This window comes from Drosophila ficusphila, unplaced genomic scaffold, assembly GCF_018152265.1.
Source record: "Drosophila ficusphila isolate 14025-0441.05 unplaced genomic scaffold, ASM1815226v1 contig_791, whole genome shotgun sequence".
NCBI classification, from domain to species: Eukaryota; Metazoa; Arthropoda; class Insecta; order Diptera; family Drosophilidae; genus Drosophila; species Drosophila ficusphila.
The window spans coordinates 20,647,489-20,669,437 of record NW_025064737.1 but is presented as its reverse complement, the minus strand read 5'-3'; the positions used below and the strand labels follow the sequence as shown (position 1 = coordinate 20,669,437).

The 21,949-nt window shown below is 44.0% G+C and overlaps 7 protein-coding genes across 15 annotated transcripts; 1 reads left to right on the top strand and 6 right to left on the bottom strand.

The window, feature by feature from the left end:
- Positions 1-3,198: 3,198 nt before the first annotated feature.
- On the bottom strand, positions 3,199-4,737 carry LOC108095718 (lipase 3). Its single transcript, XM_017196893.2, has 3 exons — positions 4,584-4,737; positions 3,795-4,520; positions 3,199-3,724 (listed from the first exon to the last, which is right to left on the bottom strand). The coding sequence occupies exons 1-3, from the start codon at positions 4,725-4,727 to the stop codon at positions 3,329-3,331; spliced, it is 1,266 nt and encodes a 421-aa protein (XP_017052382.1). The 5' UTR covers positions 4,728-4,737; the 3' UTR covers positions 3,199-3,328.
- Positions 4,738-5,143: 406 nt separating this feature from the next.
- Positions 5,144-6,900, bottom strand: LOC108095726 (lipase 3-like). The gene is made up of 3 exons (XM_017196901.1): positions 6,631-6,900; positions 5,850-6,575; positions 5,144-5,785 (listed from the first exon to the last, which is right to left on the bottom strand). The coding sequence occupies exons 1-3, from the start codon at positions 6,793-6,795 to the stop codon at positions 5,402-5,404; spliced, it is 1,275 nt and encodes a 424-aa protein (XP_017052390.1). The 5' UTR covers positions 6,796-6,900; the 3' UTR covers positions 5,144-5,401.
- A 395-nt stretch (positions 6,901-7,295) lies between these two features.
- Positions 7,296-8,854, top strand: LOC108096018 (lipase 3-like). The gene is made up of 3 exons (XM_017197368.1): positions 7,296-7,466; positions 7,613-8,338; positions 8,395-8,854. The coding sequence occupies exons 1-3, from the start codon at positions 7,296-7,298 to the stop codon at positions 8,791-8,793; spliced, it is 1,296 nt and encodes a 431-aa protein (XP_017052857.1). The 3' UTR covers positions 8,794-8,854.
- Positions 8,855-9,340: 486 nt separating this feature from the next.
- Positions 9,341-11,516, bottom strand: LOC108096017 (laccase). Its single transcript, XM_017197367.2, has 2 exons — positions 9,762-11,516; positions 9,341-9,706 (listed from the first exon to the last, which is right to left on the bottom strand). The coding sequence occupies exons 1-2, from the start codon at positions 11,484-11,486 to the stop codon at positions 9,464-9,466; spliced, it is 1,968 nt and encodes a 655-aa protein (XP_017052856.1). The 5' UTR covers positions 11,487-11,516; the 3' UTR covers positions 9,341-9,463.
- A 326-nt stretch (positions 11,517-11,842) lies between these two features.
- Positions 11,843-13,285, bottom strand: LOC108095716 (superoxide dismutase [Cu-Zn], chloroplastic). 2 transcript variants are annotated; one of them, XM_017196890.1, is made up of 3 exons: positions 12,914-13,285; positions 12,292-12,516; positions 11,843-12,212 (listed from the first exon to the last, which is right to left on the bottom strand). In XM_017196890.1, exons 1-3 carry the CDS (start codon positions 13,172-13,174, stop codon positions 11,889-11,891), a joined length of 810 nt encoding a protein of 269 aa, XP_017052379.1. In that variant the 5' UTR covers positions 13,175-13,285; the 3' UTR covers positions 11,843-11,888. The 2 variants fall into 2 exon arrangements, with proteins under 2 accessions (XP_017052379.1, XP_017052380.1); XM_017196891.1 differs by having other exon boundaries at positions 12,292-12,513; positions 12,914-13,284.
- Positions 13,286-13,998: 713 nt separating this feature from the next.
- LOC108095983 (protein FAM98B) lies at positions 13,999-15,610 on the bottom strand. The gene has a single exon (XM_017197327.1). The coding sequence runs from the start codon at positions 15,529-15,531 to the stop codon at positions 14,200-14,202; it is 1,332 nt and encodes a 443-aa protein (XP_017052816.1). The 5' UTR covers positions 15,532-15,610; the 3' UTR covers positions 13,999-14,199.
- A 273-nt stretch (positions 15,611-15,883) lies between these two features.
- LOC108095906 (SH2B adapter protein 1) lies at positions 15,884-21,865 on the bottom strand. Of its 8 annotated transcripts, none has more exons than XM_043209061.1 (5): positions 21,709-21,865; positions 20,973-21,061; positions 18,811-19,401; positions 17,139-18,455; positions 15,884-16,706 (listed from the first exon to the last, which is right to left on the bottom strand). In XM_043209061.1, the coding sequence occupies exons 3-5, from the start codon at positions 19,291-19,293 to the stop codon at positions 16,353-16,355; spliced, it is 2,154 nt and encodes a 717-aa protein (XP_043064996.1). In that variant the 5' UTR covers positions 19,294-19,401; positions 20,973-21,061; positions 21,709-21,865; the 3' UTR covers positions 15,884-16,352. The 8 variants fall into 8 exon arrangements, with proteins under 8 accessions (XP_043064996.1, XP_043064995.1, XP_043064997.1 ...); XM_043209060.1 differs by having other exon boundaries at positions 20,981-21,061; XM_043209062.1 differs by having other exon boundaries at positions 17,139-18,440; positions 20,981-21,061.
- Between the last annotated feature and the right edge of the window lie 84 nt (positions 21,866-21,949).

The following is a 21,949-nucleotide window of genomic DNA, read 5'->3' as shown; positions in this document are numbered from 1 at the left end:
GGCGACAAAAGCATCAGCATCATCATCAGCAACAGCATCAGCAACAGCATCAGCAACAGCACATCAGAGCCGCGGATCGTAATTCACGCAAATCTTGTAAGAGTGTGGGCAGAGGCTTTGTGTAAGGCTTTGTCGCCTAAATTGCCAGGGGCATGTCGGGTCTGGCCAGATAGATATATAGATAAGTGCACACCCCCCATTCGAGGTGTGATCGTGTGTATCTTCGTCTAGCCTCAGATCCCAGATCCGCCAGATAGTAAATTACTTTCTTTGTACGCGGACGTGTCGCGTCTTCGGTTTTATTGCCCTCGGCGATGTTATTTATATAAATGCATATCCCTCGCGCAATCCGTATTTTTTTTTGTTCGTCGATAGCATTTACAACTCGAAAAGGGGGTACATTTCCACGATAATACGCACAGTTCTGACTCAAACGAGTGGCTACTGGTTTAGCTAACGATTAAAAGTGATGCCAACCTGGGTTCACAGATAATATGATAAGCATTAAGTGGAGTGTGGGCCAAGTCACTGTGTTTGCCGGAGATTAGCCACGAACACCTACTTAACATTAGTCCAATGCGCCAATTCCAGGGTAGGACGTGACTAATGCGTGATGTCCACGGGCCCACAATTAAATACTCGAATGTCTTGTTAGCCAACACAGTTCAGTCCTGAATTTCGCCACGCTGGGCATCCACTTCACAGCTATTTCACTTTTGCCGCGCAACAGGATGCGACACAAATCGAATTTTCGAAAACGGCCAACAGAGTTAGCTCACAAAAGCCATATCATCTGACAGGGATCCAGGCCATCCAATCGAGTTAAAGTTCGGCCCAACAAATTGTGGATTGGTGTCGAAAAAAAGCAACCAAAGTCATGTCAGCTGTACACTCTCTGTTTTATTGGATTTAATGCACATTAATGAGCGAACAATGGCTATGAAATCATCTGGAATTGTGCACCAATTATGGAAACTTGACTGCACCGGCACAGAGGCTTCTCCTTCAATCCAAACATGTTGCAATAACATATATAGCATAACTAGCCAGCACACCAACTAATTGATTTTTGACAATCAATTACGGCAATTACTTACGTCTGTTGCAGGGTCGAGTCGAGGAGGTGAATTCAATTTGGGGAAACCTACAAAACGCACACAACGTGACTTCGGCTTTTCGGTAATCTTTTATCGAGCTAATCCCCTGTGAGCAAGGACAGCCTTCGAAAAGTGAAGGAGGAAGCAGGGAAACCTGTATGGTATTATGAGTATAAGAAGCTAGTCTTAAAGGGCGAGCAAAAATAGGCAATAAATATGGAAACAAAAATAGAGCAAATCTTGCCCTAGGAAAATTTCGGATGATGCTGAAGTCGGTCGTCATTCTAACTTTATATAATAAAATGGAAAAGTAAATACAAACTAACATTTTTGAATTCTAGGCTATTCTGTTCTTAATTTAGTTTGCCTTAAATTGTAATCAGCCAGAAAAAATACAAGTGTAAGCAAAGAAATATTACACCACCTAAAAAAAAGCTTGATTAACAATGTAACAATAGTCATAAACAAAAGATAAAATCGTATTTAAATTCGTTAGCGTGTGCTCCGTACTTATGAGAGGCATTAGAGAGCTGAACTAAACCATAGATAGTGGCCAGTGGCAACCGCAATATAAACACAGCAACTGTAAATATGGCGCCAGAGAAAAACAAAAAAAATATATGCAAACAAAACAAAGTGCTACAAAATTTAATTATTTTTATGCTACGAGCAAAATGAAATAAAGACGAAAATGAAAAACCGAGTTTAGCATATGCAAAATAATGGCGAAAAACCGGCAACGGCAGCAGCACTTGACCCTTTTAGTTGGGCTTAATTTGTCTGGAAACCGCAACTGTTTCGGCCTTATGAGTTGGCGCCAAAAATACCAGCTTAACTCCAGGGAAAACCTTCACCCACTCACCTTTTGCTTTCCCCCTTCGAAGCCAGAAGAATGTTTGTGCAGTTTGTGTTTGGGCATTTTCCCATTTCCGTCTGCAACTGCAGCTCCATTTGCTCAAAGCGCCGTGCAATTGCCTTGACTTTGGCTCTGTTTGGATTTTCTTGTGTGCCTTTCTCTTTCTTACCGAGTACTTGAAGAAAACAAGAGTATATTGAATCCGGAAAATTGTAAACAAAAGGCTAAAGGAATTTTCCAGCTTGCCTTTCTCATTTTCAAGTAACCGAGGGGATTTACATTTTAAATTTTTATAAGTGATTACAAATGGTTAGGAAAATTTAATTCAGTTTTTAGTTACTACCGAGTATCCCAGAGTCCCCTCTCTAAATTTTATTTATGTGCATAGTTGCTATGTGTATTTTGTGTTGTGCACACTTGAGCCAATTTAACGCTTCCGTGTGTTTTTTACTTGCCACGCCTCGTTGACTGTGCTGGAAAATGTTCCGCCTGGCGGAGGGCTGAGGGCAAGAATGATTTAATTTCTACCTAAAAGCCGAAAACACAATCCCTAAATTAGCGCTCAGCCATGTACACTTCAATTAATCCAGTTAAGTAATCGTAGGAGTATTTCTTCTGCCGCTAGAACTATTCACTGCCATTGATTACACGGCCCACAAATTAAGGCCAATTAAATCAAATCCGGATTGCCCTGTGGTTTCCATCGCCCACGCAAATCGTGGCCTTGAACTTGCCAGCTTTCCACAGCCATTAGCCAGAAGGCAGACTCGGTTCTAATATCTTACTAGGCCTTTTTTTTACATATCCACCCGGGGGCATTTATACTCAGACAGTAGCCCAGAAATCGACTGGGCCCTTTGGGGAGTTGCCTTGATGCCGACAACCATAAAATGCGAATGGAAAGCTTGAATATGCATTATTCTTTCTGCCGGTCTGCCATCATCTGGCAATCAGAACTTGCTCGAGTGGAAAAATCAAATGTATTTTTGTGTTCGAATGTGAAAAGCGGGTGAGAGGATTAAAAATTGCTGTGGTTACCAGGAAAAGCGTTGCGAATTGGGAATTTGTAAACTTTAGGCTCGTAAAGAGCTTAGGCAAGTATCTTATCTTCATAACTTTTCTCTATCTCTTACAAACGTAGGCTTAGGTCAAGTATTTTTCCTGCCTAGATAAGTTATTAAGGAAAGTTTTTACTACAACTAGAATAGCGTGCGTCATTTAAGTTCATAGCAAAAAAAAAATGGATAATGGTAAAAAATAGCAAAAGCAGTATTTTACTTTTTTAAATTATTAATTTGTTTTTGGGTACAAGATTTCCTTAAAAATTACTAGCTTAAAGGCTAACCTAAAATTAATTCCACAAAAGATCTTATTATCACGTGCTGCTGTTCTCTAGCTCGTATTTCTCCATTATGGCAATTACCGGCTCATTGACGTATTTACGCACTTCGTTATTGAGGGCGAAGTCGCCATGATTCCACTCCGGATCATCCATATGGTGCATTACCTTGTTGGGCAGTCGACTTGCCAACAGCTCGACATCCTCTACAGCGGCCAAATTATCGCTGTCTGCGTACCACAAGTGCACCATCGAGTTGATTAGCTCCACAGGATATTCTGGGGGTTCCTCGGATCCGTAGACCTCCAGGTTCTTCTTGGTGCCATGGTCGAACTGGCGGAAGTAACCCGATTGCTGTTCTTGCAAGTAGTGAAGCATTTGGTCGGTGGAACAACCCGCCGGATGGGTGGCCATACCTTCCGGCATAGCAGTCTGATAAAAGTCATAATGTGGTTAGCTGATGTATTTAAATTTTGAAGTTAAATTTTAAATGTATACTCACCATATTGACACGACCTCCTGAATAGAGTGAACTCATGGCATTTTCGCAAACCGGACGCAGCAAGAAATCCGGCTGACAAATATTAAAGAACAAAGCCATGACGAACTCATTGTGGGGCAGGAATTCCTGGGAGCCAAAGAGTATCGAGTAGGCATTCCTGTGACCCAAATAGGGACCCACCTTCACCACCAATGCATTGGTCAAGTGCTTCATAATTGCCACAGGGGCAAACATATGAGCGGTCTTGATTTTGTAGTTGTACTCCGGCATCGAGGACATCAGAGCAAAATATACAGTAGTTCCCTGAGAATGGCCCACATAGTGGATGGCATCCTGATCCTGGCCATTTTCCGTATGCAGAGCGTAATCGATAATGGCTGTAATATCGTATATACCGATCTCATGCCAACTGAACTGCCAGAAAAGTGGGTTCTCCGTGGAGAGCTTCGTGTGGTTCCTGGAGTACGAAGTGCCTCGAGCATTGCCCATCCACACATCATATCCTGCATCCGCCAGCAAATATGGCAGACTGTCGTTGGGTCCTTGCAAAATCCAGGCGTCCGAGCAGCTGGTCAATCCATGTTGGAGCAGCACAATGGGTCGCTTTTCGTTCTGATTCTGCAGTTTGTGGGAGTATGGAATGCGAAACACTCCCAGGATATAACCATCCTTGGTTTCAATGTAGTGGTGCTCCGAAGGATATCCGTGCGAGGCAGTGCGATCAGCCTGTGCTTACATAATTCGTTTCTTGTTGTTCATATTTCATTAAGTATTTTATTAAAATATTACCGTGGTTTTTTTCTCCTTAAGGCTTATGTGCGCCTCGGGGTTATCGTAAAGCTTGTAGAAGTCAATGGGTCCATCTAAGGCAGCGGAGTAAACTCCCAGGATCAAAGCGCCCAAGATCAGAAAGCCAACCGTAAATCTGTTCATGGTACCTATGATTCCGATGGTCTAATGCCTACTGACTCTTGACAAACACATGACTTTCAGCTTTTGTAGAGCTCCGCGGGTGGATTCAAGTTTCAAGTAGTCTTACTATCGGTGGTTTGATTATGTATATTTAGACTGTCAAGATAATTCATAACTAATAGAATTCGCATTCTAAAAGATTAAAACACTTGGTTTAAATAGATTAAGTGCTTCCCTAACTTTACCTTGACTTGATTTTGCTAAAAAAAATTTTTATTCAATGAAAAGATTTGGATTTGGATCAGAATTGCAGGTGTGAACCGATAACTCCGTGAAGTACACATGTATCGCGTGGTTCAATGAGTTGAACTTATCAGCTTTTTAAGGAACTTGGAACAAGTGCACCCCCCTAACTGTTTTAGATTAAAAGCCACTTATAGATGTTAAGCGCTACAGTTGTATAATTTATGGCTACTACTGGTTTCGTAGGTGGGAAAATTGGTTTTTGATAACAATAACAAGAGGCGGCTAAGATCTAATAATAATAATAACAATGAGATATGTACATGGAGGAAGTGTGTGTCAAATGATTAAACTTGATGTGCTTCCGTTGATGATAAGAAATTTGTTTAAAATGGGATTTAAATATAAACAATTATCACTAAAAGCCACTTAAGTTTTGGCCAATGTCCGTATTACTTTCCCTCGTAATCATTTATGATGGCTATGATCGGATTATTTATGTACTTGCGCACCTCCCAGTTGGTGGCGAAGTCCATATGATCCCACAGTGGATCCTCCATGTGGTGCATCACCTTGTTGGGCAGCGTTTCTGCCACCCTGAGGACATCCTCAACTGCAGACATCTCATCGTTGTCCGAATACCACAGGTGCATTTCAGTTGTAATCAGTTCAGTGGGATAATCCGGAGGGTATTCGGTTCCGTATATCTTCAGATTCTTCTTGGTGCCGAAGTCAAACTGGCGGAAGTGTCCTGATTGGTGTTCCTGCATGTAGTGAAGAACCTGATCGGTTGAAATGCCAGCGGGCATCACTCCGGACAGCAAGGAATCGGCCGTCTATGGGTACAAATTAATAATTTGTAAAATTAAAATAGTAACTAAATAAATCACTTCAACCAACCGTATTGGTTCTTCCTTGCTCAACAGTCGTCTCATTGCTGCTGCTGCAGAAACTCGAAACAATTGACCCCGGAAGACAAACACTATACATCAGAGCTAGGACAAAATCGTTATAGGGCAAGAACTCCTGGGAGCAGAAGAGTGTTGAGTATACGTTGTTGAATCCCAGATAGGGAGACAAGGTGTTGACCATTATGTCGTCCATGTGATCCATGAAAGCCACTGGGGCCAGCATGTGTGCCGTTTTGATTTTGTCATTGTATTCCGGCCTCGAAGACAACAGGACGAACATCACAGTGGTTCCCTGCGAGTGACCCACATAGTGGATGCCCTCCTGTCCCTCTCCATTTTCAGTAGACAAGGTGTAATCGATGGCTGCTGCAATATCATAGTAGGCAATCTCGTGCCAACTGAAGCGCCAGAAGTCTGGATGGCTGGTGGAGCGAGTCGTGTGATTCCTGGAGTATCTGTTTCCTCGGGCGTTGCCCATCCAGACATCGTATCCTGCATCGGACAGCAGGAAGGGAAGAGCATCATCCGGTCCCAAACACGGCCATCCATCGGAGCTTGCAAAAAGACCATGCTGGATAAACACAATTGGTGTCTTTTCATTCTGATTTTGTAGGTTATGGGAGTACGGGATTCGGAATAGGCTGATGATATAGCCATCTTCAGTAGTCACATAGTGCCGTTCTGCAGGGTATCCATGCTCCTCAATGAAATGGATCTGAAGATATTTCGAGATATAATAAATATATACATAAAAATACTGCGGAACTTACTGTGTTAGGACCAGTGGTCAAGGATAAGTGGGCATCGGGATTATTAAACAATTTGTAAAAGTCGGTAACCTCGGAAGGATCGTTGGAAAAAGGAGCACCACGGACAATTTTGCCTAGGAAAATGCTTAGCAAGACGAGAAGAGCGCTGAAGTGTGATTTAGACATTTTAATTCTCAACTACGGGAAAATGTCTGAAAGCCTCACCCTTATAAAGACTTCCGCCGACCACTCAAGTAAAGTGTTAATTTTGATATGAACCGATTAGCCAAATAAGCCAAATAAATGTTTATGCCCAGCGGTGAAAATGTCATAAACTGTCTCACGTTCATGGCTTGCGGAATAATTGAACTAAAATTAGAGCAATTAATTTTCTTGTTTTGGATTTCCCGAGGAACTTTTAATAAGACCACGTGGAAACTCTCTGATTAGTTACGTTTTATTTATAGACTTGTTAATAAAAACATCTAAAGTATGGAAGGGAAAATCGGCAACTAGGTAGTATTTTTACCTACTATTGTGCTTGTGGAAAATAATATTCCCACAATTGAAGTTTATGACCATACAATTGGCTAACTTTACTCATCGGTTCTTATCGAAATGACCATCTTAATCGGTTTTCTATAAAGGGTCTGGGGTTCAGAGTTTTTCAGTAGTTCGTTCGAAAAATGGCTAGCTCTCACATCGCTGTTTGCAACGCTTTGCTGGGCATTCTCCTGGGAACCATTGTCCAAGGAGCTCCGCTCTCTAATGTAGGCGATTCTACTGAGGTGATCGACTTCTACCAGTTGTTTAATAACCCCGAGGCGCATTTGTCCCTAACCGATGGTCCCGACACGGTAAGTTTTAGATAACAATATTTGTTTACAGTTTTCAAAGCGAAAACCTGTAGCAAATTAAACTTCATTTTATGGGATTATTTATAATTCATTTAATTTGTTAATATCCTTACTTTATTTTAACATTTAATTTCATTTATTCATAGATTTACTTCATCGAGGACCACGGTTATCCTGCAGAGCGACATTATGTGACCACCGAAGATGGCTACATCATCAGCCTATTCCGAATTCCCTTCTCCCATAATCTGCAAAATCAAGATGATAAGAGACCGATTGCCTTCCTCCAGCACGGACTCTTTGGAAGCTCTGATGCTTGGCCGAGCTTGGGACCGGATGATGCTCTTCCCTTCCTGCTTTCTGATGCAGGATACGATGTGTGGATGGGCAATGCCCGGGGAAACAGATACTCCAGGAATCACACGACTCGCTCCACCAAACATCCTGACTTCTGGCGCTTCAGTTGGCACGAGATTGCGTACTATGATATTGCAGCAGCCATCGATTACACTTTGTCTACTGAAAATGGAGAGGGGCAGGAGGGCATCCACTATGTGGGTCACTCGCAGGGAACCACTGTGATGTTCGTCTTGATGTCCTCGAGACCGGAGTACAACGAGAAGGTCAAGACGGCGCACATGCTGGCTCCAGTGGCTTTCATGGATCACATGGACGACATAATGGTCAACACCTTGTCTCCCTATCTGGGATTCAATAACGTATACTCAACACTCTTCTGCTCCCAGGAGTTCTTGCCCTATAACGATTTTGTCCTAGCTCTGATGTATAGTGTTTGTCTTCCGGGGTCAATTGTTTCGAGTTTCTGCAGCAGCAGCAATGAGACGACTGTTGAGCAAGGAAGATCCAATACGGTTGGTATAATGGTATACAAATTTTGAATTTTAAAGTATTTTTTTTGTTCCCATAGACGGCCACTGCCTTGCTGTCCGGAGTGATGCCCGCTGGCATTTCAACCGATCAGGTTCTTCACTACATGCAGGAACACCAATCAGGACACTTCCGCCAGTTTGACTTCGGCACCAAGAAGAATCTGAAGATATACGGAACCGAATCCCCTCCGGATTATCCCACTGAACTGATTACAACTGAAATGCACCTGTGGTATTCGGACAACGATGAGATGTCTGCAGTTGAGGATGTCCTTAGGGTGGCGGAGACGCTGCCCAACAAGGTGATGCACCACATGGAGGATCCACTGTGGGATCATAACGACTTCGCCAACAATTGGGAAGTACGGCAGTACATCAATGAACCTATTATAGCCATCATGAACGAGTACGAGGCGAAGTCCAAGTCTGGCCAGTAGTTTAGTTTCTTTTCTTAATTATGATAATTATTGATAATAATGCAAATGCGAACAAAATCAATCCATATCTTATCATTAACGGATGCAGCTGAGACATTCAGAAGTAGACGCACTTCATAGTTGAACAAGTTCTTTCTGATTTTCACTTAGCACTCGAAATTCCCTACACTCATGCAAATGATTATTGTGTTCTTTAGATCTTAGTCGACTTTTGTAATTAAAAAACAATTTTCCCATATTCAAGTAGAGGTTGTAAATTATATAGCTACCCCTCGTTAATTCTAAAAACGGCTTAGTAATCTAAACAAGCCCCCAGGCGATAGGGGCAAATTCTTTCAGTAGATTATCAAAAACTTGTTCAAGTGATTTATAGTGACGATAAGAAAGGCCCCTTTGAAGAACACCAACTGGCGCTTTATTTCTCTGAACTTGTGGGTTAGTTTTCGGAACAGTAAATTAGTTTATGACACATCCAAAAAGTGGGTAAGGCCGATTTAAATGGGCGACCCAGATTTTAGGTTGTTACAGATTTGGAACAACAAAAATGTACACTGCAAAAACTTTTTTTTATTTCGAATAAATTATTATAACTAGCTTTATATGAATTATTTTGGAACTCATGTTGTCGAATACAGGTGAGTCAAAAAGGGTTTGACAAACATACAAATTATCAACAGCGCACACGAGCTGGAATGTTCTTCATTTGATGGTCTTCCCCGATTTTCAGAACTGCCACCATTCCTTGCACGGCATGTGCTTCAATATGGCAATGATATAGCCAGAATCCAGGATTGTTGGATATGAATCGAACGATAATGTATCCCTGCCCCGGAATTTGTACGGTATCCTTGGCCACGGCAGCACTATCATCCGATAATCGGGGTAAGCGTCCCCTGCGATCTAGATCTCGTATCTAAAAAGAAAGAGATTTATCAAAAAATACGGTTAAATAAGAAAAGATATATTACGTTGCGCAGATCGTTTATATTTCCCACTACTCCTTGACCAACCAGGCGGAAAGTAAAACCGTGGATGTGGAAGGGATGCGTGCTCTCCAGATAGTTGGCCACAACCAGTTCCAGAGGACGGTAGGCCGGAAGCCTCATTACGTGGACACATTCGCAGATCTCCCTTTCACAATTTCGGCCCTCTAGAGCCAAGGAGCTCTTGTTGCAGAAGTATCCATCGTCCTGGTAGAGGTGCCTGCCCTGCAGCAAGGATATTCCCGGGGAGTTGTAAGAGATATCGCTGATCTGGAAGAGTGTCTCCCCGTTGGGCGCCGTTCTCGATCCGAAACTGGAGTAGTGGGTTAGGAACTTGGTGTAACGAGTCCAGGGAACAGGAACCACGGATCGCAAGGCCACAGTGCCTACATTATTATCCTTATCCAAGGATTGGCGGAGGGAGGATGAAGCTGATGAATTCACTGACCCAAAGCGGAAATCGTTGACCAATATCGGATCTTCTTCTGCGAATCTCGTCTTCTGCTTCTCCAGGATGTCACCTTGTGGCAACTCTGAGCGAGTGGATCCGCGATAGCTGAGCACTGCTCCCTGGTAAAGATTGCGACCCTCGCACTGCTCATAGCCCTTAATCCTGATCCAATAGTTTTTGGCGTACTGATTGGCCTCCAAAACGAAATCAAATCGCTCCGCGGAAGTCAAGAAGAAACCATCTGCCAGTACAGGTTCTATATCGTTGCCATCGGTGCTGATCATCAGCAGTTTGTGCTGTTCGATGGAAAACTCCACGGGACAGTTGAAGATTCCATTCAGGATAATTCTCATTCTATAGCGATAGCCGGGCGTAACTCGTAGTCTTTCGTAGCGATGGCGATTGTCGCTGTCCGGCAACTGGCTGAGATGATTGCGACCCTTGCCGTTCACCAGAATATTGCGCACGTCCTGCAGGTTGTATTCGTAGAAGATGTCCTGGATCATCAGCGTGTGCTCGATCAGATCGTAATCGTAGAGCTGCGCGTGCTGGTTCTCCTGCCGCGTTTGGCGAACCACCAAGGCTCCTGCCACGCCGAATCCCCGCTGCCAACCCACATGACTGTGGTACCAGAGAGTCCCACTGCGATCCGCCTGGAACTCGTACCGCTGAACCTCTCCAGGCTGCAGGGGATATTGGGTGGTGAAGGGGGCTCCATCCATTTCGGGAGTTCGGTGCATGTGGATGCCGTGCCAGTGCATCGTGGTGGGCTCACCCAGGTAATTCAGCACATCCACCACCACTGTGTCGTTCTCGCAGAGCTCTATCGGAGGTCCTGGCACCATGCGGTTGACCGCCATCACTGGAGTGGCCACTCCATCGCCAAAAATGCAATGCTCCGCCGCACAGGCCCTCTCATCGTACTGGCACCTCTGGCATTCCGGTCCGAGTCTTTGGTAGTTGTGTACCACCAGTTGGTAGTAGCAATTCTGCGACTGACCCTGCTGGCAAACCCTTCTGCAGGGATGGCGATCGAAGTCCCCGAAGTTGGCCAACTCCATTTGGCTGTAGTCGTTTTTCATGTCCAAAGAGGGCGTTACTTTGGTGGTTTTGTTGCGCATCCATCCAAACGAGGGCCATTCGAACTTGGCCTGCGGAAAGGACTCCTTCAAGGACTCGCATTGGAGCTCAGGCAAACCGACAATCAGGAGCAATATCAGCACTTGGCTGGGAAAACTTTTACTTTCGCGTTTGGTCATCGCGAACCGTCGCGGGCAACTGGCCACTTGACTCGCGGGCAGCCGACGAAGAAAGTTTTTTGGCCCGTAGGGCGACCCAGACCTTTGCGCATGCGCCGCACGTTTTTGCCATTAAAGCTGAGCTGAATTTGATGAGCCCGAAAATATTGACCGATCGGGAACAAGGTGGGAGTTGGAACAAGGGATCGCTGATAGCAATCAACGTTTACGCACTTTAATGGGGCGTAAAACTACCATAAATAAATAATAATAACTGATAATTTACCGTTTTACGTTATTATAATCAGTTTTAATACGAATTCACTACATAGATGTTAATTTCCCTTTTTTATCCAATGATGGAACATAACTTATAATTGAGTTATAAGATAAGATTTATTAAGATTAGTGTTAGAATACAAGTTAAATCTCCGGACTTTCCATTGCAGGTGCAGGTGCTGCGGTGGCCATACCTGATGAACTAGCTGATGTGCTCATCAGACTGATGACTCCACAGGCAATTGCCGGACCCACCGAGTTCTCCTCATTCTGATAAGCCAAAGGATTTGGCATTACTTGGAGGGAGGACGAAAAGACCTCCGCATTGAGGGCCGTATTCAGATCGATCGCCTTGCTGTGGATCACAATGGACCGCCCAACGATTCCATTGATGCCAAACAATTGCAAGTAGATGCTCTGAAAAACCGCCGAGATACTACCATCATCCTTGGTGTCCACATTGCCGAGCTATACGATTATACCAGTTATATATTCAGAGAAGTAAATACAAATTTTTTTCTTAATTTTTGTTTATAACAATACTTACGAAATTGTTGGGAAACTGTCCGCCAGTGGACTTGCAACCATCACTCAGATCTCCGAAGGTGTGGATATGCAGGGCATGTTTGCCAGGAGGTAGTCCCGTAACATTGATAGTCACCTTAATGTCCGAGTTGTAAGGAAGCTGAACGAAGGATATCATGCCTGCCACGCTCGCTCCTTCCCCATCACCAACCAGTTTTGCACCCGCCTGCCATTGGGGCACCAACTGCTGGGGAAAAAAGTGGAACGAAAGGTTATCAAATTAATTCATACCATCATTAAACTAAAAATAGAAACACAAATTAAACAGATAATACGAACTATGTTCTATTCAAGATCAAGCTGATTAAACGAATAAAAAATTGTTTGATATAAGTTCAAAAAAATATTGCAGATTATACTAAATTAGAAACAGATATCATTAAATAATTCAGTAGTTAAAACGGGAAAACACTATTCTATTCATTGAAAATTAAGCTTTTCATTACATTGTAATTCTGTAGTTTAGATTCTGTGGGAAAGCCGAAAACACAAAAGAGTTAATGAATAGTTTGTTAAACGACTGTGTAATTTGAAAAAGGTGTGGAACAAAAAAACTGAGAACAAACCAAATTAAACGTACTCACATAGGCATATCCCAAATACGACGGTTGTGGAGGTAGTAGAGGTCCCAGGAGGCCAGCACCTCCTGGAATTCCGACGGGACCTCCGAGCGGGACCGTCAGCCGTTCGTACCGCTTTACTTTTGTGCCAGAAACCACCTTGATTCCATCATCAAACCGAGTTACATTCACCGGACGCAGTCGATCCAGCAGATTTTGTGCACTGCCAGGCGCAAAAATGCCGCCATAACCAATTATCAGCGTTAAAATCAGTTTAATGAGCATTTTAACTTATTTGCGAACTGAAATATCGGGAGCTCTAGACCTCTCGGATCCGGGGTTTCGGATGAACTGATCTAAGCGCCCGACCCGACTCATCCATGATGACTTCGACATGGTTTTCATGCTGATTGACCACGTTAATTGTCGCCGACTCTGCGGCTCAGAGTGGTGGCGATATAGACAGATATATAGCCGGCACAGTTGATGACTAGATTGGACGCTAATGGCAGCCGAGTGTCGCGTGTGTCTGATGTTTGGTTACCTGACCCAGGGGCGTACTTCTTGCGGGGATTGGGGGCAAGATCACAGGCTTTTAAAGAACCCAACCAATTATTAAGACGTTCAAAGCCGGTTGACAAATCAATAATATTTAACAATACCTTGACTAAGCCGAGCTGTTATTTTTTTATTAGAAAAATATTATTAACTTTTGTAACAAAGTATTTGAGCTATGTCCAATAGAGGTTCAAAAACGAACTTTAACTAGATCATCGTTGGTCAATTTAGAGTGTAAAGCTTAACCCAAAAAACAAATCGCATAATCGACACGCGATATTTGCTGACTAAGCGATGATAGATAAGGATTTAAATTGTTATTGAATTGTTAATTAAATAAAACGAAAAATTAATATGATTGGCTGTTTTGTGTACCTCATTAACAAGATTAAGAATGAAAGATTAATCCTTTAATACCGTACCCTTTTGACCCCGTTATTTGTCCATCTGATTAATTTGACTATAATATGAACCTAAATAGGCTTCATCGCCTGTCTATTGAAAGTGAAAAGCCTAACCCAGATTCGAAAAAGCGCAATCGACACGCGAGGTTTGCTGGCAGATGACATATATAGTTTATTTTTTAAATAGCTGTCTATTTGCAATTATAAACACATTCACTGGGTTTTGCAATAAATAAAACTGGGTTATGCGTGTAGTTAAGGTTAGTTAATGGATTATAGGAGGATCAGTCGTTTTAGGTCTCCATTGCTCTTCCTTAAATTCAGTTCCTAGTGATCGAAGATCACGGATCATCGATAGCCGCCACGATGGCCTCCGCGCCCTCCACCGCCGCCCCGTCCATCTCCACCGCCGCCACGCCCACCTCCACGTCCTCCCTGCGGATTCCATCCTGTTCCCTGAACACGTCCACTGCCACTGATCCATTGCTGGTCGTTTCTCTCGCGGCTGCGGTCGCGTTGATTTTGCCCTTGGTTTTGGTACTGCTGCTGCTGCTGTTGAGGCTGCTGCTGCCAGTTTGCACCTCCTCCTCCGCCGCCGCCTCCTGATCCGCCTCCTCTGCCGCCACCTCCCCCGCCTCTTCCTCCCCTAAAGTTGCCTCCGCCACCTCGTCCGCCTCCTGGAGGACCACTGGCCCTTTGCTGTTGCCAAGAGGGCATCTCTGGCGGTGGAGGAGCATGCTCGTTGGCGCGACCTCCACGATCGGGAACTCGACCAATCACATGCTTCTGGATCTTCGACGCGGTGTTCTTTCTCACATTCGCCGAGCTTGTCTTCTCGATGATGGCCAGATCCGATCGAGCTGCCAGCAGAGCCACCATGTCCGTTTGCTCTCCACCAACCTTTAGCTGTTCCAGCTCCTTCATCTGGCGATTGAAGCGATCCATGATCTCGTTGGAGCGTTGCCGCATAGACTCTGACCACTGAAAACTTTGAACAGTGGCCTCCAGTCGGGTGGTCATCATCTGGCGGCGCAGATTGTACTCCGCCTCCAGTTCGCGATGAAGGGACTCCAGAACGCGCCATTGGGCATCACTTAATGGCTTTTTTACCTTAAGCAGCGGTTCGTTCAGCACCTGGCGATGAATTTGTTTAATGGACTGCTCCAAACGGGGTGTTAACTTCTCAAAAAGCAGCTTGGTATTGATGTTCTTGGGCAGTTCACCCAGTTCGAGATCCCTGGCTAGGTTTTCCACAACCTGCTGGACATTTGAGTCGGTTTTCGAGCGTTTGCAGGGAGGACCCACTGGCTGCGACTTCAGGACCATCTTAGTGGTCATCAGTTCGGATGTGAGGTACTCCAGAAGTTGGACCAATGAATCCCGCTTTTGGAAGCGCTGCTCGATGGCTCCCTGAACCAACTGGCGGTAAGGGCACCCAAGCTCAGTGAGCAGCAATGAGAGCTCGAAGGCGAACTCATCGTTATCCTTTCGGCCGGAACTCACACGCTCATCGGTCTTTCGCAAAACGTGCAATTCGTGGGCCAGCCAAAAAATCACCGCACGCAGTTCCGGACTTCCGATCCCCGCGTCCAAGGCCCGACTAAGTTGCTCCTGCTGCAGACAGGGTCCCTCGTAAGCCAGCGCCTGCAGGGAGTCCACCACGTCCAATTCCAGCTCCATATCCTTAGAGATTTGAGCTTCCTTCTTCCAGATTGTCAATTTTTGCTTTTGGAGATGGCACAAAGCTCGATAGCTCCAGCATGTGAGGTTCTTGTCCTAGCTATGTTATGATAGTGTTCTGTCAAACTGGTCGCACTTTACTTTTTGCAGCCCTGGTTAAAACTGTGCTAATACATTTAAATTGCGCGGGAAAATGACTTTAAATATATTTTTGAAAAAATAACGGCTATGTAAAATTAACATAGTTATATATATATATGTAACTTTAATACTTTGTAATAAGTCAAAAATGGAGAACAAGCCAACTGTACAAAAATCTAGCCACTAAAATGAAACAATCGCGTTAGCATCGTTTTACTTTTACATAACTTCATTTATTGTAGTTTACCAATTTCAATATATATATTTATGTATATATATAATTTATATTTATAAGTATAGTATATATGTATGTATTTTTGTTTTGTAAAGCAGGAAGTTTTAGGATTCGCATGATTCGCACCTTTGGTGCCCACAAAAATCGTACATTTTCTTTTGCGTTTTTTTAGGTTTTTCTCTTCTATACATACAACATTGATGTACTTAAAATGAACACACACATTTAGCTATATAATGTATACATAATAATATTCAGTTACTTCATGTCTTCCAAAAGAGGTACTAAACTTAAATAGAAACAGTGAATCAAGAAAGCAAAGAAGGCTGATTGATGCGAAAACACAAATTTTTCTCTCCTCTAGGACAATGATTAAAATGGCACAAAAGTAAAGTTCCGCTGGGAAAGCCACGAAATGCGGTCGAGGTTCATCGAGGGAGCGGCCTTAGGTGAAGCTGTACTGATTATCGACGGCCCGCCCGGTGCACTCGGCTCCCCCGCTGGATCCCGATCCGCCTCCTGTTCCTCCGCTGTTGTTGCCACCATCGCTGGGATGCCGGATGCTGGAGGATCCCGACGGATGATGGGCGGCTGCCTGGAGGGAGGCATTCGAGGCCCGCAGATGCGGCTGATCCAGGAAATTCTGGGCCGACGGCGGCGATCCGTGCACTGTTAGCGTTGTGGGATCCAAATGGAAATAGACTTGCTCCGGAAAATAGACGTGTGTTGGCTCCTGTGGCAGTTCGATTTCATTTGTCTTTAGGCGAACACTCAGATTCATGGTAATCACTTCGTTGCACTGCTGGTCGAAAATATCGAAAGAGGTTTGATTAGTTGGGCGGATTTTAAAGGCGGTCTGGGGGTGTGTGGTGAAACATGAAGCATGCGACAATCAAATCATTCAAACTAAACACAGAAACTAACTGAAATATAAAATATTTCTGGATTCCGTTCATAAAGTGAAAATTACAAACATACAATTTAATTGTGTGAGATAAGAATGTGTTTTTTTTTTAAGGATTTTAATGAATTATCATTAATTAAAAATTATTTTTTTTCTTCAGTTCAGGGTTTTAAGTACAGACAGACATTTCCTAGACTATTCATTCATCAGTTCACAGCTCAAGCCCCATCCCAGTTGCAATGAAATGATAAGAACTTAAATAAAATCAAAGTAAAATAAAAAACCATCACTGACACTGAATTGACTCCAAAATTTTGGCTATCTCACATGTCTCGGCGACGGATGGCCACCGCCAGCAGCTCCCGATGCCGCTCCTCCAGCCGCCGCATTCGATGCCGACGACGACGATGCCTGGCCATTCTCGTTCCCATTTCCATTGCCATTGGACGACAGATCGTTGAGCTGTCCGGATTCGTGAGATGCCGACGCCGTCGGATCGTTCAGTCTGCTCTGTGTGTGCACCCATTCGGTGAGGGTCACATCCGACGTGCCGCCCGACTCCAGGGGTATTGGATTGTGGCGGAAGTGCTCGAGCATCTCCTGGATCGAGGGGAACCACAGGTGCTGCACCCGACACTGTCCCTTCTCCGAGATGGTCAGACGCAAGTGCTTGGCTCGTCCCAGGAAGTTAAAGGTCAGGACGAACTCTCCGCGGCGCGTTTCGCTCTGCCGCACCAAAAAGTATCCGTGTCCGTCTGCGTTCGAGTGGAGAACCATGCGCGCTGCTTCAGATCGCGTCAGGGTGCCGTGGAACCATGGAAACACGCTCATCTCGGCCGTCAGGTCCGCTACATCCGCGTCGTTCTCCGTGCCCTCGATGCCATCAAAGTTGCTCGAGGCCGACAGACGCTGTTCACCGCGATGGGGTCTTATGGGTATGTCCGGCGGACCGGAGGGCGGAGTGGTGCCCAGTTCGTTGATGGCATTCAATTCGCTGCCAGATGTGGCGCCGCCCTGGCCCAAGGCGCTATCTGCGGATAAGGATGAGGCGAGGGGTGCTCCGCCGCCCACCAGATTGCCATTGGAGCCGCCCTGCTGCTGGTACTGCGGATTCTGAATAGCCCCAATGGGATTGGCCACCGGATTTGTGGGCGACGTTTGCATGGCGGACGCCATCACGCCGTCCGACTCGATCATCGGCTGCTGAGTGGGCGGCGTTCGCATGCAGTAGCGTATGGTGGCCAGCCAGCTGCGCATCTCCTCGGCGCTCTCCGCCTCGATCACGTACTCCATGTTGTTGTCCGCCTTGAGGACGAAGGTATTCAGCCTGTCGGGCATTTCCAACGCCGTGGTTTCGCGTGCCTCGGAGATAAGGAAGCAGAAGACGCCGCTGCGAGGCTTTGTCGCCTTGTGGGGTGTGTAAAACTCAAGCATATAGCCACCCACCGCCTTGACCAACACCAGTCGGCACTTCTCCCACTTTTGAGAGCCCGTAGGCTGGTCGAGACTCTCCGGTGTCAGGTTGTTCACGGTGCCCTCCTTGCGGCACTCAACCACGATCTTCGCCAGCTTCGTCTTGCTCTGCTTGCCGCTGCCGTCCACGTCATCCGAATTCTTGTGGAAGAAGGCCTGCAGAAAAGGAAACTTGGACCGTTAAAACAAGTGGAAACAATATAGCCGGAGTTTCCGACTATTAAAGAATCCAGTTCTCAACATCAAGTAGCAGATAAAACCCCTATCGCTTACCACTAATCGGAAATATGCACTGAATGCAAAGAATGGCAAAGCGAGTGTTCTTATCTGCATACTTTTAATTCGTGATTCCACGCATAATATTTATGTCACCGGTATTCTACAGTTGACATTGATAATAATTATCAGAAATTAAGGAAATAGCTAATCGACTTGAAATAAATAAACTAGTGACATTTTTAATTGAATTTGAAAAGGTTACGTGGAATGTTAAATTGATAACCGAAGGCAAAGTTGTTAAACTCACCCTTCCTTTCCGCAGTCCCTTAAACGAGAGTCGCCTTAGTAGGGACTTTGAAAGCAAGCGCGGGCCCTCGTGTTCTTCCTCGAAATCCAGCGATCCGACACCAGATTTAAGGGTGCTCCTCCTCCTGAAGAACTCCGTGTCGTAGTGCGTTAAGAAGGATTCGGCGAACTTCTGGGCAAAGCTGCGGTGCTGGATGTTCCTCGCCTCCTCGGGCGGAAGGTTTCCATTGATGTATGTGATGCAGGCCTTGGCGAAATCGGAGGCAGCCACTCTGGCGTGCCTCTCGCAGAATTCCTCCCAACTGGTGCCGCCATAGGCGTAGGAGGTGGTTCCCGTGCCAATCGGTGCGGGTATGAGGTCACTTCCTGCCGCCGCTGCCGCGGATGAGCTTCCCAGGCTGTGATGACTGCTCGCCGACGTGGGTCCAATGTATCCGCCTGCGCTGAACGCGCTCGAATTGGCCCCGGTGCTATTGCCACCCATTTGGCCAGGTGGTTGCCAATCCCGATCTCGATGCTCCGCCTGCTGCCTCTGCCTGTTCGAGTTCAGTTTGCCGCACAAGTTACCCAGCTGGAGTTCGTTTCAAAAGATCTGAAGTGGCAACAAAAAAACAAAAGGTGCTGCAGTTTAGTCATCCGCAGTTCGCGGAAAAGTAATCAGGCTCATATCTCCTTTCAGCATTCTCTTAAAACAAAAACATTTGAAGGGGGTTTCTCTGCACAGAAAGAAAAAAATTAATGAATTTCCACTGTAGACAAAATGCAAGTAGAATATGCTATTATGTATGTCCCTGTACTGCACATTTCGATATTTTTAATTGAAAGAGAAAAAATGAGAGATGTTTTTAAAAACTATTCAAACAAAGAAGCCAAATTATGACAAAGATTTAGTTTTAGTCTGAATGATAATATTTCATAATATATAAATTTTAATTAACGGGGTGTTGTTTACTTCCTACCCAATTTAACCGGATCTGCACAACGTTTTGTTACTATTTTTAAACTAATACTTCTTTGTCAAAAAAAATGTTATTGTTTTTGGTCAAAAATCAAGTACGTTAAATTTACAGTGGCGTAGTATTTATAAAATTAACATTGCGGACCGTAAGTACATACATAATCAAGTTTATGTAATGTACATTTACGCATGTTTGCGCATTACATTAAGTAACGCGCATTTTCAGTTCCACAATTAATCCTTTTTCTCGGCAATTAAAAACAAACGAAAACAAACTTGCGGCGTAGCCCACACAAATACAAACAAACCTACGCAGACACACACCCACACAACTGCGCGGCAGTGAAAAATTTCCCGCAGGAATTTCCACGCCTACGTCACATCGCAATATCCCAGCGGGAAAGTGAGAAGTAGGTTTTTTATTTGAGTGGAAAACCTCCTTCTTTTAGCAGGCGTAGGGGTAGGGATAGTTGAAAACCTACTTCTTTTAGCAGGCGTAGGTAAGGGATAGAATATTTCGGACCGCTAAATGGGGTGGGTTTCTGAATATGACCATAAGTTACAACGAAGTTGTAACTAATTATTGTCTTTGTCTTTGTGATGCACGGTCACATCAGCATAAAATTTCGTGCAAAAAGTGTAAAAAGTGAAAAAAAAGTTGTGTTAATCTTAAAAAACAAGATAAAGGTAAGTTATAACATAAATATTTTTGTTTGTATTTCCTTATTTCAGCGTTACGGATATGGTGAGCATAGGCATTTTTACTAAAACTAAATATAAGCCGCCAGAGGCGGTTGTCAAGTAGGTAAGTTTTTTATTTAAATTTATTTTTCAGTTTTTCAAGAACAAACAATGTTTTTTCTAGAATTTGTAATAGATTCGACTTCAAAGATTCTGGCCCTTGTGTTAATATTAACGGCAAAACTTAACGTGCGCAAGCGGACATTCCGATTTCGTCATTTCAGGAACTCGGCCATTAGGACTCCGATGCCGAAGCCAATCCAGAAGCATTTGTAAGTACTCGCTAAATTTTTAATAAGTTTCAACAGCCCTGTGTTCCCATGCTTTTTACTATGTTTATTACTTACTTTTCTAAATTTCTCTAATTTCCCATTACTTTTTATATATTTATTATTTGTGTTAATATGTAATATATTAATGTATTATGGTTTTTATTTTCAGAGTCACTCAGAAACGACAATTACAGTCTTACCCAATATCAAGATGATCTGCGTTCACCGTTCACTAAGGCAAATAATAACATACAACAATACTTATGATAAAGCCCCTTGGTCTGTAAATAGATTAATAAATGCATATACCAAATAAAAAGTATTATTTTTTATTGTGGAAATTCTGTAAAGCGGGAAGGCCAAAAACCAGTGGATTTTGCCCTGCATTCAGCAGTTACAGATCCACTGGATTTTGCCCTGCATTCAGCAGCTGTAGGTCCACTGGATTTTCTCCTGCATTTAGCAGCTGTAGGTCCAGTGGATTTTGTCCTGCATTGAGCAGCTTTGGGTCCACTGGATTTTTCCCTTTACCCCTTACTTTTGTGTGTCACCCCCGTGTATTTTGAAAGGAGAGACGGCAGATTTGTAAGGGGTAAAGGGGATTTTCCACATTCCGCTTGTATGAAGAAACCACTGGAAAATAGCATATTTTCCACAGGTTTTTCCCGCTGGGATGCGCCTAAAAATTTACGGTAATTTCACAACCCACAATTACTAAATAGTTCTTTTAACACCCGAAAACAGCTCACTTTGCGGTTTAAATATTATCTAAATTCACTGCATCTCTTTTAACTTTTATTTTTTACACGAATTGCATGTTATCTCGCTCACACACACACGCACATCCGCTCAAAATATTCTTTTGCGTTGTGTTGTTGTTGCGGGCATAAGGAAATGACAAGTTAATTATTAAACAGGGAACACATACACTTGGTTTTAGCTTGTAATCATCAGCCGCAAGTTGCGTTTAAGTTACCGCTTGCTAGCAATATTATTTATCACTGATTTGTTTGTGTTTTTTTGCGATTTTGAAACGAAAAAACCTCGAGCGTGAAAATAGCAATTACTCGTTACTCTCTCGTTTAGTGTGACAGTTGATGAAAAATAAATGCACTTAAAAACACTGTAATTCAGAAGGTGCGGAACTTTGGAGTTAATGATGAACTTGG

Coding starts and splice junctions, on each gene's coding strand:
- LOC108095718 (XM_017196893.2), bottom strand. CDS start 4,727: ATGAACAGATTTACGGTTGGCTTTCTGATCTTGGGCGCTTTGATCCTG. Junction 4,521..4,583: donor TTAAGGAGAAAAAAACCACG/GTAATATTTTAA, acceptor ATGTAAGCACAG/GCTGATCGCACTGCCTCGCA. Junction 3,725..3,794: donor CAGGAGGTCGTGTCAATATG/GTGAGTATACAT, acceptor GACTTTTATCAG/ACTGCTATGCCGGAAGGTAT.
- LOC108095726 (XM_017196901.1), bottom strand. CDS start 6,795: ATGTCTAAATCACACTTCAGCGCTCTTCTCGTCTTGCTAAGCATTTTC. Junction 6,576..6,630: donor TGACCACTGGTCCTAACACA/GTAAGTTCCGCA, acceptor AAATATCTTCAG/ATCCATTTCATTGAGGAGCA. Junction 5,786..5,849: donor AGCAAGGAAGAACCAATACG/GTTGGTTGAAGT, acceptor TTGTACCCATAG/ACGGCCGATTCCTTGCTGTC.
- LOC108096018 (XM_017197368.1), top strand. CDS start 7,296: ATGGCTAGCTCTCACATCGCTGTTTGCAACGCTTTGCTGGGCATTCTC. Junction 7,467..7,612: donor TAACCGATGGTCCCGACACG/GTAAGTTTTAGA, acceptor ATTTATTCATAG/ATTTACTTCATCGAGGACCA. Junction 8,339..8,394: donor AGCAAGGAAGATCCAATACG/GTTGGTATAATG, acceptor TTGTTCCCATAG/ACGGCCACTGCCTTGCTGTC.
- LOC108096017 (XM_017197367.2), bottom strand. CDS start 11,486: ATGACCAAACGCGAAAGTAAAAGTTTTCCCAGCCAAGTGCTGATATTG. Junction 9,707..9,761: donor ATATAAACGATCTGCGCAAC/GTAATATATCTT, acceptor CTTTCTTTTTAG/ATACGAGATCTAGATCGCAG.
- LOC108095716 (XM_017196890.1), bottom strand. CDS start 13,174: ATGCTCATTAAACTGATTTTAACGCTGATAATTGGTTATGGCGGCATT. Junction 12,517..12,913: donor CGTATTTGGGATATGCCTAT/GTGAGTACGTTT, acceptor TTTTTTCCCCAG/CAGTTGGTGCCCCAATGGCA. Junction 12,213..12,291: donor GACAGTTTCCCAACAATTTC/GTAAGTATTGTT, acceptor ATAATCGTATAG/CTCGGCAATGTGGACACCAA.
- LOC108095983 (XM_017197327.1), bottom strand. CDS start 15,531: ATGGAGCTGGAATTGGACGTGGTGGACTCCCTGCAGGCGCTGGCTTAC.
- LOC108095906 (XM_043209061.1), bottom strand. CDS start 19,293: ATGGGTGGCAATAGCACCGGGGCCAATTCGAGCGCGTTCAGCGCAGGC. Junction 18,456..18,810: donor AGGGACTGCGGAAAGGAAGG/GTGAGTTTAACA, acceptor TAACGGTCCAAG/TTTCCTTTTCTGCAGGCCTT. Junction 16,707..17,138: donor GCCATCCGTCGCCGAGACAT/GTGAGATAGCCA, acceptor TTCGACCAGCAG/TGCAACGAAGTGATTACCAT.